This window comes from Hyperoodon ampullatus (genome assembly GCF_949752795.1).
Source record: "Hyperoodon ampullatus genome assembly, chromosome: 19".
In the NCBI taxonomy this organism is placed as follows: Eukaryota; Metazoa; Chordata; class Mammalia; order Artiodactyla; family Ziphiidae; genus Hyperoodon; species Hyperoodon ampullatus.
Window position 1 is genome coordinate 52,453,757 of NC_136932.1, and position 16,468 is coordinate 52,470,224.

The 16,468-nt window shown below is 40.3% G+C and overlaps 1 protein-coding gene across 1 annotated transcript in view; it reads right to left on the bottom strand.

Moving 5' to 3' along the window:
• Positions 1 to 1,744: 1,744 nt before the first annotated feature.
• USP32 (ubiquitin specific peptidase 32) overlaps positions 1,745 to 16,468 on the bottom strand; it is a gene marked incomplete at its 5' end in the record, with an annotated part of 208,328 nt that continues 193,604 nt past the window's right edge. The window contains 7 exons of the mRNA XM_079726437.1: positions 1,745 to 2,048; positions 2,663 to 2,755; positions 3,217 to 3,641; positions 5,375 to 5,663; positions 7,335 to 7,526; positions 12,175 to 12,295; positions 13,755 to 13,841. Of these exons, the coding sequence (XP_079582563.1) occupies positions 1,875 to 2,048; positions 2,663 to 2,755; positions 3,217 to 3,641; positions 5,375 to 5,663; positions 7,335 to 7,526; positions 12,175 to 12,295; positions 13,755 to 13,841 (1,381 nt within the window). The 3' untranslated portion in view covers positions 1,745 to 1,874. The remainder of the gene's footprint in view (positions 2,049 to 2,662; positions 2,756 to 3,216; positions 3,642 to 5,374; positions 5,664 to 7,334; positions 7,527 to 12,174; positions 12,296 to 13,754; positions 13,842 to 16,468) is intronic.

Consider the following 16,468-nt stretch of genomic DNA (forward strand, 5'->3'; position numbering starts at 1 on the left):
TCATGAATTAAAAAAATTAATTACAACCAATATAACCAACACAGATCAAACAACATTAGTAGATTGTGCTACCTGCTTAAATAAAACATCTGTAAGGAAATTCTTTAAAATCTTCCACTTTTTCGTGGGACTTGTCCAGTTAGGAATGGACAGATTTTATACATTGAAAATCATGAAACTATAAAGTCTGCATTTTGTCTGACTTTATCACATTATACCATTTAGGCCACTCCTTCCTACCTGCAATTATAGTCTTCTTCTGAATAGGGTTTCGACTTAGATAGCCATTTATGACAACCTTTCCAAATGCTCTGAGGAGAGCTGGATAGCAACCGACCTCAGATATCAGAACACAAATGCTTAATTACATTGGTACTTACTATCTATGAGGAAGGAAGGATAATGGAATCTGACAATTAATGAGAATCAGCTCCCAGGGTCCAGATGAATAAAAAAAGACTGAAAAAAAAGTGAAATATTTACTTCGAATACATATTTAAAAACAACACAGGAAAAAAATGTTGCCTGAAATAAATAACATTTATATACTTTTGTTCCAGTCTTGAATTATTGAAGGAAAAAAGGAAGTGAGCAAAGAAACATAACTTTTGATGACCACTACTGTGAAATGTAAAAAAATAAAAAATAAAAAGGACAAACACCAAAATTTAAAAAGTATATGGACATGCAAACAAAAGTTTACTTCCTAAAACCACCAATTTCATTAAAAATACTTATACACTATCAATGTTTGGGATGTGTTTTGTTGTTAAATTTAATATGATGAGGGAAAATACCCCAATTAAGTTAATTTATAGCCCTTATAGCCATCGAATATGAACAAGTTCTGAAAAGTTCATTTGCACGTATTCTTTCTTTAAAGTGCAAAACAAAGAAACAAAGAACAAACAACCACTAATTGTAAAATACCATCTAGCTTTGTTGCCACTTTCCCTCTCAGAAGCTCTCTGTGCAACAGTGCATGTAAAGATGGCGCAAATTTTGGCAACTCCCCTCCCACACTCAGCAGTGGTGGTAAACATTTTTGAGGGCTCTTGAAGTATCCTCAAAGTAGGCCGCCTCTATCTGGAGGGTTATTTTATTTTAGCTGGATCTCCCAGGATGCTTTTTTTTTTTTTTTTCTGCAGGGTCTCCCAACCAAGGCCCTGGGTAGAAGGCACGCAATTCTTAAGAGAGTCTCCCTTTCAGACTTACCACTTATATATGCCTCTGCCACCACCAGTGATTGGTTGTGTCTCAAACGCAAACACAACAACAAAAACAAAAAGCAATAAAGACATAGAAAGAGTGGGAAAATGGTTTAAAAAGTAAATCGAAAGATCTGTGTCCATTTGCTGTAAGAATCCTCCACACACCTTTGTGATCTTGCTTTCTCCATCGTGTCAGTCACTACAGTGGAATAAAACTTCAGGAAAAAGGAGGTAGCATGTCATGTCGTCCCCCAGACAACACTACAATTTTTTGTTTTACTTTGACTCCAAGGAAATTCTTAGTATTTTGTTATGATTATTGGTAAACTATACTTGCTACATGTTTGTTCATATCTGGACAAGCACAACTTAGTTCTTATTTGGTCCCAGGTGGCTGGTGCCAAACCCTTTTGTTTACAGGCTAATGGTGGGCTCTGCCTGAAAGTTCTCTACCAGGGAGCTCATGTGAGACACTTCCAAACAAAATTATTACTACTGTTATGTTAACTGCTATTTTAATTAGGATTTTTATTTTGTGCTTCAGGGTCACAGGATAAAATAACTACACATTTAGCTTGCCTTTCAGCGACGCTTTTGCCCAATGTCAGCTACAGGGAGTCATCTCCCTCATCACCAGCCTGTCTAGCAGCCAGAGTGGTAGCTTTACTGTAACACACAGTACTTTTTGTAATCAGACTCAAAGTCTTCGTCCATGCTGCTTGTGTCTGCCATCTTTTTGCCGTCAACCTTTGGCAGAAATCGTGCAGAGTCTATCCCCTGCTGCTCATAGAAAAGAATGTAGGCAGAGTCGGTGTCAATTTCATCAGGGTGAAGTTCCTGAAGGAGCAAGAAAGGCTTTAACTAAAAAGCCATCACTATGCTGGCTCTTAATCCTCACCAGGGAAGGGAGGACCAACCCTCTTTAATTACTAAACCTGATTGCTTCCAATCAGCTTAATATTTTGGCTGTCTCATACCTGCCCCTAAAAAATAAGACCCATTATTTTCAATGTTTGATTTTTTGGGGAAAATATTCATACCATAGACAAGTCAAAAGAATGACAAAAAATGAAACAAAACCACCCATCAAATTCTACTAGCTCAAAAGCCAAGACATTTTTCTTATAACCAATACCTTCTTCCTCTTCATTGTTTTCATTCTCTGCTCTGCATAACCCCCCACCCCAACCAGGGATCAAACCCGGGCCCTCGCAGTGAAGGCATCGAGTCCCAACCACTGGAGTGCCAGGGAATTCCCTGCATATCACTTTTATTCCTTTAGATTGAAGGCATCTATATAATGATTCTCCCTTAGAGGAATTTTTTTTTCTTTTTTCCTGATTCTAATAGCAATAACTATTTCCTATTCAGGAGAAAGTCCATTATTTCAACAAATGTCCTCCAGTTCTGTTGACGTTTGTTTCTTTTATTCAAAGATTGGGGATATTTACCTTACAGCTGCTGTCATTGTAACAGTACCACCTGCTGTTTGGGTTTTTGGCATAAGTGACGTAATGGCCCCCGCCCAGAATTCCTGAATGGCACTATAAGAGAGAAGAAAGTGGAGGTATATTAGTAGTTGACAGGGCACAGTACTAGGATCCAATCAGGAAAACACTTTTGGGGAAAAAAAGTGTTTTCCTTCTTCCAAAAACAAATCAAAGAGGAAAACTGAAAATTTTAAAACTCTGAATCTTACCATTTTATTGTTGTAATTATTTTTGGAAAGCAAAAATTCCTTAGAAACACACAATTGTGAATGACTTGAACCTGTGACTCGGGTTATAATGATTACACGACTGTTCCCTTTATTACACTGTGAGCATCTTGGATTCTACGCAAAAGGCCAAGATATCTACTGCTAACTTTGTCTATCACCAAGCTCAATGCCCAGCAAATAAGCAGGCCCTGAAAAAATGATGAATGAATGAATGAATGAATGAAGATGAGCAAACAAACCACTGAAAGTGCAGATCATTCTGAATACATACAACAAACCACTTACCGAAATTGCATATAGATTATAAATAGGCTTAACATGAATATCTTCTCTTTGGTCATCGGTGCTGTCTTCTTCACTGTGGTTTTCAAACTGACCATTAATGTAGCCATTGCCACATGCCTCATGCTCATAAAGGAAGCCATTGGCCAAAGCTACTTCATGGTCCTGCGGGGTGACCAGCTCAGGCTGACTGCCCCCCAGCATGTGCCCTCGGCTCAAGGCATCAGCCAGCTCACAAACTTGCCCAGCCCCGTTCTCTTTGCTGGCATCCAAGTTCTCCTTGCTACTTGACAGTTTATTTTTGCTGCCGATCTGGGGTAGCCGGAGCCTCCCTTTGCTCCTCCCTATAGTCCGAGGGCTGCTGTTAGGGCTGCTGTTTTTGCTGGAGGGACAGCTGGTTCCACATTTTCTTGATGAAGAAGGTGAACCTGTGAAAGGGAAGAAAAGATAAATCCAAATGCTACAAGTTAAACCAGCCACCAAATGCTAAGTATGAAGTCAACTTCACAAGTGTACACATAAAGGTAAAGACAGGGGTGTCCTGACTGGCTACTCTTTATTCCTATTATGGGGACAGTAAGTTACATCCTTGTCTTCCTCAACACCAACCCTCTCAAGGCAGCAATGTCCTGAAAATGTGAAGTACAACTAAGTACAGACTTAGAAAAGAGCAGAAAGATGATTTAGGACAGATTCAGTTCAAAACAATATTAGACTAAGGAGTCTTACAAATACATATTCTTCTTCTTTGTAAAATTAGATTAAAAAATACGATCAGCAATTATTAAGCACTTACTATTGCTAGGCATGATACTGGCAACTCTATCATCTCCACCTCTCACAACAATCCTGTAAAATAACGGGCCATAAACAGCTCCCCCTTATATAGCCTTAAAAATTGTTGAGGACCTCTAGAACTTTCGTTTATATAAGTTCTATCTATCAATATTTACCATACTAGAAATTAAAACTGAGGAATTTGAAAGACACAATACACAAGCATATATTTTTCTTTCTTTTTTAAATTAATTAATTTATTAATTTTTGGCTGCGTTGGGTCTTTGTTGTTGCACGCAGGCTTTCTCTAGTTGCAGTAAGCGGGGGCTACTCTTCTTTGCGGTGTGTTGGCTTCTTATTGCGGTGGCTTCTCCTGTTGCAGAGCACAGGCTCTAGGCATGCGGGCTTCAGTAGTTGTGGCATGCTGGCTCAGTGACTGTGGCTCTCAGGCTCTAGAGCGCAGGCTCAGTAGTTGTGGTGCACGGGCTTAGTTGCTCCTTGGCATGTGGGATCTTCCCGGACCAGGGCTCGAACCCGTGTCCCCTGCACTGGCAGACGGATTCCTAACCACTGCACCACCAGGGAAGTCCCACACAAGCATTATTTCACTGACAATATCACACGTATTGTTGGCTCTGACTCCGCTTGTGAGAGAATGAGAGTGGAAAGGCAAATACTTAGTATTTTTTCCTTTTTCTTTTTTTTTTTGCCTTGCTGCGTGGCTTGTGGGATCTTAGTTTCCTGACCAGGGATTGAACCTTGGGCCACAGCAGAGAAAGCGCTGAGTCCTAACAACTGGACCACCAGGGAACCCCCAAATGCTTAGTATTTTTATGAAAACAGTTCTGATCCTCCAGAAGGGGTCTCAGGGACTCTCTAGGGGTTCCCAGACTATATTTTGAGAACCCCTGCTGTAAGGGAACAAGGATGACAACTATCACTCATGATCACCAAATGTCAGGCTCTATGTAAAGTTCTTTACTCTTTTTCTTTTTTTAAATGTTTTGTTTGTTTTTTTGGGTTTTTTTGGCTACACAGTACGGCATGTGGGATCTTAGTTCCCTGACCAGGGACTGACCCCGTGCCCCCTGCACTGGAAGCACTAAGTCTTAACAACTGGACCCAGGAAAGTCCTAAAGTGCTTTACTCTTCATGTATCAATTTCTCACTCTGTGAACTTAGTATTATCTTCATTTTATGAACAAGGAAATAGATTTAGCAAGGCTGTACTTCTTGCTAAAAGTCACATTTCAGACAGGTTCCTCGTACAACCAAGCTGTTGCTCCTGAGTGGAAAACAGGGAAACACGCAGCCTAGAGGGATCCCTGGAGAGCCCCTTGCAGAGTGATGTCTGGGCTCCGTGAAGTCCCCCAGGCCTCCTCACCTTTAGGGCTACTGATGACGTTCGCGCTGAGTGAGGATGGGCTCTTGCTCAGGAGCATGTTGTCTTCCCCAGCTGAGTTCTGAGCATCCACTTTCTTCACCTCTCCTGCCAGAACCCTGGGCTCAGAGAGGTCGTCCCCCTGGGGTGTGAGTGGTTTACGCTGACAGAGAGCTGGGTCTCTCGGCACCAAAAAAGCACTAGGGTCAAAACTCTCACGAGGAAATTTAACAATTTTCTGTGATTTTATCCATCGCCCATTTACAAACTGAAATCGTTTAAGATGAATAATCTGGAGAAGAATAGAAAACAGTTGCATTAAAGAGTTCTGAAGATACAAAATACACATTAAAAAACCCCAAGTCTAATACACGTAAATGTTCCAAAAATATAACATAACTTTTTTTCCCCCAAAAGAATATATTTTATTATGTAACATAGCTAACAGTCAGGCCACTGCCCTTTAGCTATATGACTAACATGGTAATCCTCCTAATTTCCTTCAATATCCTAGGAGCCTATACTTGCATGTTCTCTGGGCTTGTGACACATGCCGACCTTTACCTCTCTCCAATATCACAGAAGATCCATTCATAAACACACTCATGAGGATAGAATACTATATACTGAATGTTTTGAAGAAAAATGGAGGCATTTTTTACAGATGAAACTTATCCAATCTCCAATAGGAGGCCTCTTCCTTCTTAGCACAACCTTCGGTTGCTACCACGGAGTTTCACTGTCCTGAAGAGCATAAGAATCTCCCTTCTCTTTTTTGGCTTCTCTTTTTCTTTTCAAGAGCAATGAATTCCTCTAGCCTTACGCAGTGTTATTATGCTCTCTACTGTGGGCACAGTTATTTGGGTGGCTCCCTCTACCCTAAATGCTTAATAATTTACTGTTTATGTAAAGAGAAGCCCTTTCTAAGGGGCATGCTGGTGTGTGGATTTAACAGAAGCCCACCAAGCTCTCACCATAACATCTACTCCTCATTATTCTTTAAAGACCTCAAAAACATAGTTTTACAAATGCCAATACTTCAGGATATGTTTTATGTGATGGTTATATGAGTATATATAATTGTCAAACTCATCAAACAAGACATTTAAAATCTATGAATTTAATTCCATGTTAACTACACCTCAATTAAAAAAAAAAATCTTCCCCCTTCCCACCTACCTGTTCCCAAGCCTGTCCCTGTGCCCTGCTTCCCATCCCTGGAGCTAGCTAATCAGCATTAGTAATTTCTTGTGCATCCTTCCCTGGGAAGTTGTTCTGGTCTACATTCACAGTCTCACACAGTAGTAGGAAGAAGATATGATTAAAAAAATACACACAAGGTCTGGTTAAAATACACCAGTGCCTTACATTTGATATGATTTCCTCCCTTAAGGAAAAAACTTTCTTAAATGAATAGGAGGAATTGACACCTCAAACTTTCTTGACAAGCAACAGGCGGGTCTCCTAATCCATGAATGGAGAAGGCAGAAGTACATCAAATCAGAAAGAACACGTAAGCCCCAGTGCACTTGTGCCTACACATTTAATCCAGCAGCGTGTTGTGGCCATGTGATGAAGCACAGCGGGATCGGAGGTTCAGCCTCTGTTCTCTTCTGTAGTCCATAAAGCACAAGCCTAAAGCTTCCTCTCTCCCTAGAGCCAGGAGTGCTTTCACCTTTTCCTGAAGTTTAAATTCACCAGGTTGTACCACTCGTGGCACTTCTCATATATTGTACTTAATGCAGTTACTGGTCTGTATGACTTCTCTCCCCTTCTAGGCTGTATGCTCTTTAGGATACTAAACTAGCAAATATCTGTAGTACAATTCATCTCTGTGTGCAACAGCAAATGTGTTTTAAACACTGCTGCAGGAAGGGTCTTATTCTCAAAAACTCTTATTTGCTCCCCACTTCTTTCCTTCAAGCTAGACTCTTGCTCTCTCAGAGGTGGGACTGTAACATACCAGGATGGGGGGGAGCCTCCAGAGATCTAGCTTCTTGGTCGCCAAGCAGTGGGTCTTACACTTGGAGCAGTAGTACATCTCGTTTTCCCCCAGCTCCTCCTCACTGGTGAAAGCACGCAGGCAGCTGTCCAGGTTGATGGGCTCAGCTTGTGCTCGCCGACTCCGCTCCACACTCTCGTGCTCATCTACAACCTGCAGGCGGAGGGGACAGGAGCGACGGGAGAAGGGGTGGGAGGGCGGGGGTTTCCAATGGTCAGCTGCCATGCATCATCCTCTAGGTGACTCAACCTCACTTACTTTACATGAGGAAAAAAATACAACCCAAACTAGAGTCTGAGCAAATAGGGCATTTGTACATTTATTCACAAATATCACATCAATAACATCCTTGATCAAATTTCTATTTATATGACCATAGCTTGTGTGGGAAAAATTTCTGCATGCTTCCAAATGACAAAAACAAAAACAAACAAGGAACTGCCTGTTTATTTTACAATTTGAAATCCTAAAACAGCTTACATGCGGACTGGCTCTCAAGCCAGGGTGTTGAGATTAGGCCATTAATTTTTTTAACAGGGACACAGAACATTCTAGTGTGCTGCAGGCTTTACAGAGGCTAGGAGAAATAATATCACTGAAACACAGATGCCAGATCTGGATTAAATAAGAAAGGATACAGAAAAGCTCACCTTAAGAGGACAACCCCCAGGGCATTAAAACTCACAGGCTACAACTCATTTGCATATTAATGCCACATAACACAGAGTTATCAAAATACCATGTGTATTATTATCTGTCTCCTGCCTCTTGGTGCCTTTCTATCTGAGATGGCAATAAAAGGAACAGCAGGCTCAAAAAAGCCTGATTTTGCTGAGAAGACCCCTAATACCTGCCCAAACCTCTGTGGTCCTGTTAACCAGCATGCTAGGCTTTGAAGCAAGGAGGAGGTAAATATGAGGAAGGAGAGAGCAAAGGGGGGCAGATGTGCAAGGATGTATGTTGGAGGTGGTGTGGGAATCAGGAGGAAAGAGACAAGGAGGGGCCTAGAATGCGACAGAAAGGAAGGATTTTTCCCTCTCCAATTCTTGGCTGCCACTTAATAAGCAATCAAGAACCACGGCAGGTGAGGCATACATAGCATGACTATGAATGACCGTGAGACTCCACAGGGATTACTTCGCAGGGTGCAGCCGGGACGACAAGTACAATGAATGCCTCTCTTTTTGACAAAGTTCACATACAGGTCCCTCACCCCACTTATTACTCCTCCCTTCTGGAGGTGAATTGGTTCTCTTTGCCTGAGGCAATTTCCCTCAAGTTTTCCTTCCTGAGCTCACAGTTTAGAACAGGTTTTCAGGTGTGACTTTTTCCTTACATGAGAAGATGGCTGAGTCACAGGCTGTCAAATGTTTTTATAAACTATCAAGGTTGGGGTTGATTATGCAATGAAGAGTTTTAGCATTGCATCGCCATCCATTTCTAAAGAGCTTATTTAAAAAGGGGAACTTAGAGGAAACCTCTTTTTTCTAGGAAGCAAAGTCTGGCTTGACCTCGACTTCTTTTCTGATACTAACTCTCATCATTTTTAGGGCTGGTCATCCAAGGGAAAAACTGACATGCTTCAAAAGGAAACATGCTGGGCCTCCCTGGTGGCGCAGTGGTTGAGAGTCCGCCTGCCGATGCAGGGGATACGGGTTCGTGCCCCGGTCTGGGAGGATCCCATATACCGCGGAGCGGCTGGGCCCGTGAGCCATGGCTGCTGAGCCTGTGCATCCGGAGCCTGTGCTCCGCAACGGGAGAGGCCACAACAGTGAGAGGCCCGCGTACCACAAAAAAAAAAAAAAAAAAAAAAAAAAAGGAAACATGCTGTATCATGGTGGTTAGAATCAGAGTAGAAAAAGAGGTGTATTAAATATAGTACTGTCTCTTTTCTCACAGCCAGTGAAACATTATCTGTATTATTATCTCTACCAGGGATGCTTTATGGTCAACCACAAATTATAGTAAGTAAGTAAAGAATGTTGATTTTTATTGACTATATTTTCTATAGAACACAAGGCTATAGAGCTGGATGGAGACAGGGAAGAAGGAGATAGATGAAAAACATATCTGTGGACAAAAATAATTTTTATTTATTAATAAAATTTCCCTAAATGACAAAGATTCCCTTTACCTCTTGGGATCCATTCCCAGATCCTCTACAATTATTCAAATAGTCTAAATTATTATTGGCACCCTCCTCCTTTTTTTTTTTAAACTAAGTTGCTTGAAAGCTCATCCTTAGCCCAAAACATAAAGGAATGAAATAATAAGCTTTCATACATTATAAGACTATTAGAAAAAGAGGGAGATCTGAGAAGTTATCTAGTTTAATTTTTTATTAAGGAATATGAGGTCCAAACAGGGGAAAAGTAAAAAGAATAAGCACAATTGCCTATATTTTTCCCTCCTTACCAAATAAAACATTCATGTAGAAATTCTGGAAAGCAGTGAAAAATGTAAAAAGGCAGGAAACCTTTTATACTCTTAATATAAAGGCAAACTGTCAAAATATTGGCAGATTTTCTTCTGCCCTTTTTCTTATATGAAGAGATTTTTCAGTGTATGCAATTTTATATCTTTTTTTTCAATTTTATATCTTGCTTTACAAAAAACTTTACAAGACATCATAAGCATCTCTCTATGTATGTCAGGAAAAACTCCTGGTAGTCAGCATTTTCAATGGCTGCATAATATTTTATCCAATTTCTATACCACATGCCTCTAGTGTGGGACAAATACAAGTTGCTTCTAATTTTTCCTATTCTAACAAATGCTATGATGAAATTTGTCAGCAAATCACAGAGTATTACCCTAGGATAAATTCTTAAAAGGGGAATTACTGGAATAAAAACCATAAAACATACAGGCAACAATCTCAATTTTGAATCTCCTTTGTCTACGTGACTCTCCAAGCACATGCAGAAACCACATGTAGGAAGAAATTAGTCATGTGGCCCCATTCCCCAGCAAGGAAGGGTATCTCAATAGCAGCTTGGTTTCCATGGTATCTTAAGAGTATCACTGAAAATGGAAGTGGGATGAGATTTAACAGGTCACGTAGGTCCCTCTTCCTATAAAACAGGATGTCCTCCAGAGTTTTTCAGATTGCACACTGGGTTTGTTAAAAAGGGAAAGAGATTTACAGCCAAATAATTTTTCATCTTTGACAGGAGTAATGTCCTGTTGGATTTTGTGCTGATGAAGATTTAAGAATCTTTCTTTCAATTGCTAAAATTTTCCCTCTTCAAAGTAACCATGGTTGAGGTTATTGAATTACCTTGCTACAGTGAGCATAATCTGCCAAAACATCTACTTCTCTTCAGCTTCCTTTAGCCCAATGATCTTTCATTTGGCCAAGTATCCACAAATAGTACTCATCCTTGGCTAGTGAGAGCCTTAGGGTGTGTGGGGGCATATTTAGGGATCCAAATAGGGAATTTGGTCTGGAACTGGGAGTTCCCCCACTACTCAATAGCACAAAAAGACAGAAAAGTCCATAGAGAACAGACTTGTGATTGCCAAGGGGGTGGGGGAGGGTTGGATTGGGAGTTTGGGATTAGCAGATGAGAACTATTATACGTGCATTATATATGCGAATGGATAAACAACAAGATCCTATCATATAGCACAGGGAACTATAATCAGTAACCTGTAATAAACCATAATGGAAAAGAATATAAAAAAGAATATATATGTATGTATAACAGAATCACTTTGCTGTACACCAGAAACACAACATTGTAAGTCAACTATACTTAAAAAAAAAAAAAAAAGACAGAAAAGTTAATTCTCGTTACTAACTTATCTAAAGGGAATGCCTTAAAAAACAGTGAAGGAAATTTCCATCAAGAATCATATAAATGCAAAAGCCACTACTACTCTTCCTGTGACTAAAACAACTCTTTTGATTCTGTTGCTTTTACATTTCCACCAGATTCTTCATATCTCTATGCACAAGCTATCTAGTCAATCTACCCTTCAAACAATATTTGGCAAGCATTTTTAGATATGGAGGTAGTATTCTTTTGGAAGTTACATTTTCAAAATTTAAAAACTGTTCCAGGGCCTCCCTGGTGGCGCAGTGGTTGAGAGTCCGCCTGCCGATGCAGGGGATACGGGTTCGTGCCCCGGTCCGGGAGGATCCCATATGCCGCGGAGCGGCTGGGCCCGTGAGCCATGGCCGCTGAGCCTGCGCATCCGGAGCCTGTGCTCCGCAACGGGAGAGGCCACAACAGTGAGAGGCCCGCGTACCGCAAAAAAAACAAAACAAAACAAAAAAACAAAAAACAAAACAAAACAAAAAAAACTGTTCCAGCCAGAGTGGCAGTAGAGGAATGCTAAGTGTGAAGAACAGGCATGGAGATGTACTCTTAGGTGCCCAGTCTTGAAACATTCAGTTCTTTCTCTAATTTTCTGATCACTATGCCCATTAAAGGTAGCAGCTATAGCCCTGGAATGCACTTGAGCTAAGTAATAGTGGTTACCAAATGCTGCATCTTCAATAATAATTAATAAACAGGCAGAGAGACTGGCATGCTTGATATGTCATGGCCAGAGAATATAACTTCTTAATTACGCCCAAAGTTTTGTTTCAAGATTTACTTATTATTAATATTTTTGAAATTCAATGCTCCAATACAATTAACTCTACAAGTGGGAAAAGTGCCACAGAGAATGCCAATGAATGTTTTTCTAGCTGTTTTTAAACTGTCTAAAAATAGAAATGGCATGATACAGTTAAGCTGGGAAAAATTGTACATAGGAAAACCACCATCTTACGATGGCTTTGAGTACTTACCCTTTCCTGTGATGTTTGATAGCGGAGGTGAAGGGCCGTGGGGTCCCAATCCACAGCAATATAGGCATTTCCAATGAAAGCTCTGTCTTCCCCACAATCAATTTTACAGCCCCTGCAAAATCTAAAGGGGGAAAAAAGATCTACTGAGGAAAGAGTAATTATGAAGGAATCCAAATTTTCTTTATCAGAAATATTCTCCCCGGGAATTCCCTGGAGGTCCAGTGGTTAGGACTTGTCACTTTCACTGCCACGGCCTGGGTTGAATCCCTGGTAGGGGAACTAAGATCCTGCAAGCTGTGGGGTGTGGCCAAACAACACAAAAAAACCAAAAAAAACCCAAAACTTTCCCTTTCTACTTCTTTTTTTAAAATAAATTTGTTTATTTATTTATTTATGGCTGCGTTGGGTCTTTGTTGCTGCCTGCGGGCTTTCTCTAATTGCGTTGAGCGGGGGGGCTACTCTTCACTGCAATGCATGGGCTTCTTACTGCAGTGGCGTCTCTTGTTGTGGAGCATGGGTTCTAGGAGCATGGGCTTCAGTAGTTGTGGCACATGGGCTCAGTAGTTGTGGCTCGTAGGCTCTAGAGTGCGCAGACTCAGTAGTTGTGGCGCACGGGCTTAGCTGCTGTGCAGCATGTGGGATCTTCCTGGACCAGGGCTCGAACCCATGTACCCTGCATTGGCAGGTGGACTCCTAACCACTACGCCACCAGGGAAGTTCCCCTTTCTACTTCTCTACTTTCCTTCTTGGGCGTCCCAATTTGTCATGGGCTTCTAACTTCAGACTGATAAATGCATGAATATATGCTAGTAATTATTATTATTTCAGGGAATCCTGCTTATCACTTCTCAAATCTTTGGTTTTTCAAGGTACTTGATAACCATTTGTAAATCCACATGAATATATGGACTTTATGGCAAATAAATGATATGGGAATTGGCTATCTGAGACAATACACCCTCAAGAAATTCTAAATTTAGTTATTAAATGCTTGGAGGTAGGACAATTTATCTGGCATAACCATGCCTATTTCCTTGTTTGTAAAATGGCACACTAAATAAATACATATAAAAATTTATGGCAGGGGGGAGGGAACCATGACAAAGGCCATGGTTCCAAGGCCTATACAGACTCAGTTTGCTAAAGCTATTACAGTTCTCTGAAGGCTGACTTCAGTACTCAGGCATTTTCCAAGATGGGACAGTAATGGCCAATCAATCTCCATAACTCTTCTAAAAACCAAAAATAGACTTCCAGCAAGGTCTAGTAAATAGACTATGTCTTACTGGGCTCAGAATTGCTAAACTGATTTACAGCTAAGGAGCAGAAGGTATAGAATGATAAATGTTAGTCATAAACTATGAATTTGATGAGGATTGTAGAGTTTACAAAACCAGCTAAATCTCAAGAGCAAAACTTAGCTATAGACCTCACAGGGAAGAGATGAATGAAGAATTCCTAAGTTTATTTCAAGCTTTTCATTATTTATTATTACTTCTAAAAACTGGAAACCTTATGAAAAGGGTATAATATCTGAAGCTGCAATTCTAAAATTTTTCTTTTGCAGAAGGTCACTTTACCTATACCATGGGCACCAAGCACAGGAGTTCCCATCTTTCTGCACAACTCGTAGAGTGAATGGATACTGATAACCCATACTGTCATCACTGAAACAGAACATAAACCAAAGAGTATAAGAAACATTTCTTAGTTGAGGTCTCTTTCATCTTCTCTTGAACTAACCCTAGAAAGGGGCATCTGTCGGAGCAGTATGTTCACATTGACAGCTCAATGCTGGTTATCCTAACCCATTAACTGCAGCCCTGTACAACCACACTCAGGGCTCCCTGCTTACAGAGGGGGAGACACAGCAGACTGCCAGATGTCTCTGAGAGAGTCCATGTGGTCCACGCAAATTTCATAAAATAAGCTAATCATGAAATCAAATGCTAATTATCCTTCAGCCCTAATTCTATCAAGAGATCTAATTCACATTAAACCAGACCTCTTCCATGACAAGAACATTGACACACCACAGAAAGCTGAAAGGTCATAATGGTATTAGAGGAGTTGACTAACTATGTATTTAGAAGCTTCTTTAATCAGAATCCCTGATGTGGTACATGACAGATACCCCCTTTCCTTGCCTTAACTATCTAAAGCTAAAAGCTACGTAACATTTTTAGGGTAATGTCTTAACTGCAAGATAGCCTTGTGAGTTCTCCAAGTTTAAAAAAATTTATTCATCCTTGCCCCAATAAGAAGCAATAAAAGGACTATAACATAAGAGCAATATACGTTATGGATCATTTGGGAATTTGTAGTGGCTATTGCATGGCTGCTGAAAGTAATAAAACCATGATAAGGACTCACTGTAAGGGCAACAGTGAGTATCATGCCTGTCACAGCAGTTCCCAGCTTTCTGCATAACTTGTTGATTGAATGACTATTGATAGCCCATGCTGCCCAGTATCATGTCAATGAAAACCAGGTCAATGGTAAGTGAGGAATCCAAAGAAAGATAAAGGGACAAAACAACCAGGTAGCACTCTGGCAGAGAACTGTGCAGCACCTCTCTTCTAAAAAGTTTCTTCACTTTTTTGCTCTAACGGAAACCTGGCTTTCCTGAGGACTTCGCTTCCAGTTCACCTCTTAAGTGCTAGCTTTCTTCTCATACACCCCAGAACCTGAAGGTGATATGGGTCTCCTCCTTACTCCTCTTTACCACTTCTGGTAAAATTCTGGTTTCTGTGTAGCATCTGCTACTGAATTATACCACCTGCTTGCTATTCCTCCTTGGTGGGGACATTTCTTCTTTATTCACTAAAGATTTTAGAATGCAGTTCACTCTTTTTCTCTCTGTCACTTCCATCATTACTCTTGGTGACTTCAATGTAACTTATCTAACAACTCCTCGGCCTTCTCTCTTCCAACAATAATCTCCTTTCTATATTGATCTACCCTCTCCAATGGTCATATTCTAGATCTTGTCAATTGATAGTGGCTATTACATGGCTGCTGAAGGTAATGAAGCCATGATAAGGACTTTACCATCTCCAAAAATCTCAATTCCAAACATCCTACTTTGCAACAAACATCTCCTATCTTCTTGGATCACTTATTCAAGTATCACTACTCTAACAATTCTTTGACTCAACATAAACCTCCAATCACTGCCCTCAAATCCTCACTTTCCTCCTTATCCACTGTCCCTCAAACTAATCATCTTCTGCATGGATCCTCAATTCCAGGAATTTGTCTATTTAATCTAAATTTTCAAATTTATTGACATAAACACTCAGAAAAGTAGAGAACTGTACAATGAACAGCACCCAACTACAATTAATCATCAACTCTTGGCCACTCTTATTTCATCTATACCCTTACCTAGCCCCACTAGATTCTTTTATTCCATTTTTAAAAAATGTGGTACAATATACATAAAATTTACCATTTAACATTTTAAGTGTACAACTCAGAGGCATCAGGTACATTCACAATGTTGTGCAATTATCACTACCACCCAGCTCCAGAACCTTTTTATCTTCTCAGACAGAAACTCTACCCATTAAGCAATAATAAATTCCCCTCCCCCCAGACCTTATTAACCTCTAATCTACTTTCTGTCTATAAACTTGCCAATTCGAGATACACCTAATAAAAGTGGAATCATACAAATATTTGTCCTTTTGTGTCTAGCTTATTTCACTGAGTGTAATGTCTTCAAGGCTCATCCATGTTGTAGTATGTATCAGAACTCCATCCCTTTTTATGGCTGAATAATATTCCACTGTATGTATATACCACATTTTGTTTATCCATTCATCTGTTGATGGACTTCCGGGTTGTTTCCACCTCTTGGCTACTGTGACCCACTAGATACTTTTGAAGAAAATCAGAGGCATTTTATCATTTTCATCCATAAATATTTCACTGTGTTATCTCTAAAAGATAAGCTCTTATTATTCTTTTAATGTCTGTAGGACCATCTTCTCTTTAACGTACTCTAACCTCTGTGTCTTCATCTACACTACTCCACTAAAACAGCTTTTGCAAGGTCACCAAAGGCTGCCATTTTATCAAAGCCAGTGGTCAATTCCCAGTCCTTCTCTTAATCTGATCAGTCCTCCCTTAAACACTATCTTCACTTAACTTCTGGGACACTACTCACTCCTGGTTTTCTTCTTACTTCACTGGCTGTTCCTTCTGAATCTCCTTTGCTGTCTCTCCCTCCATTATTCAGCCTCTAAATGCTGGAATGCATCAGGAGTTAGATCTTAGGCATCATCTCTCT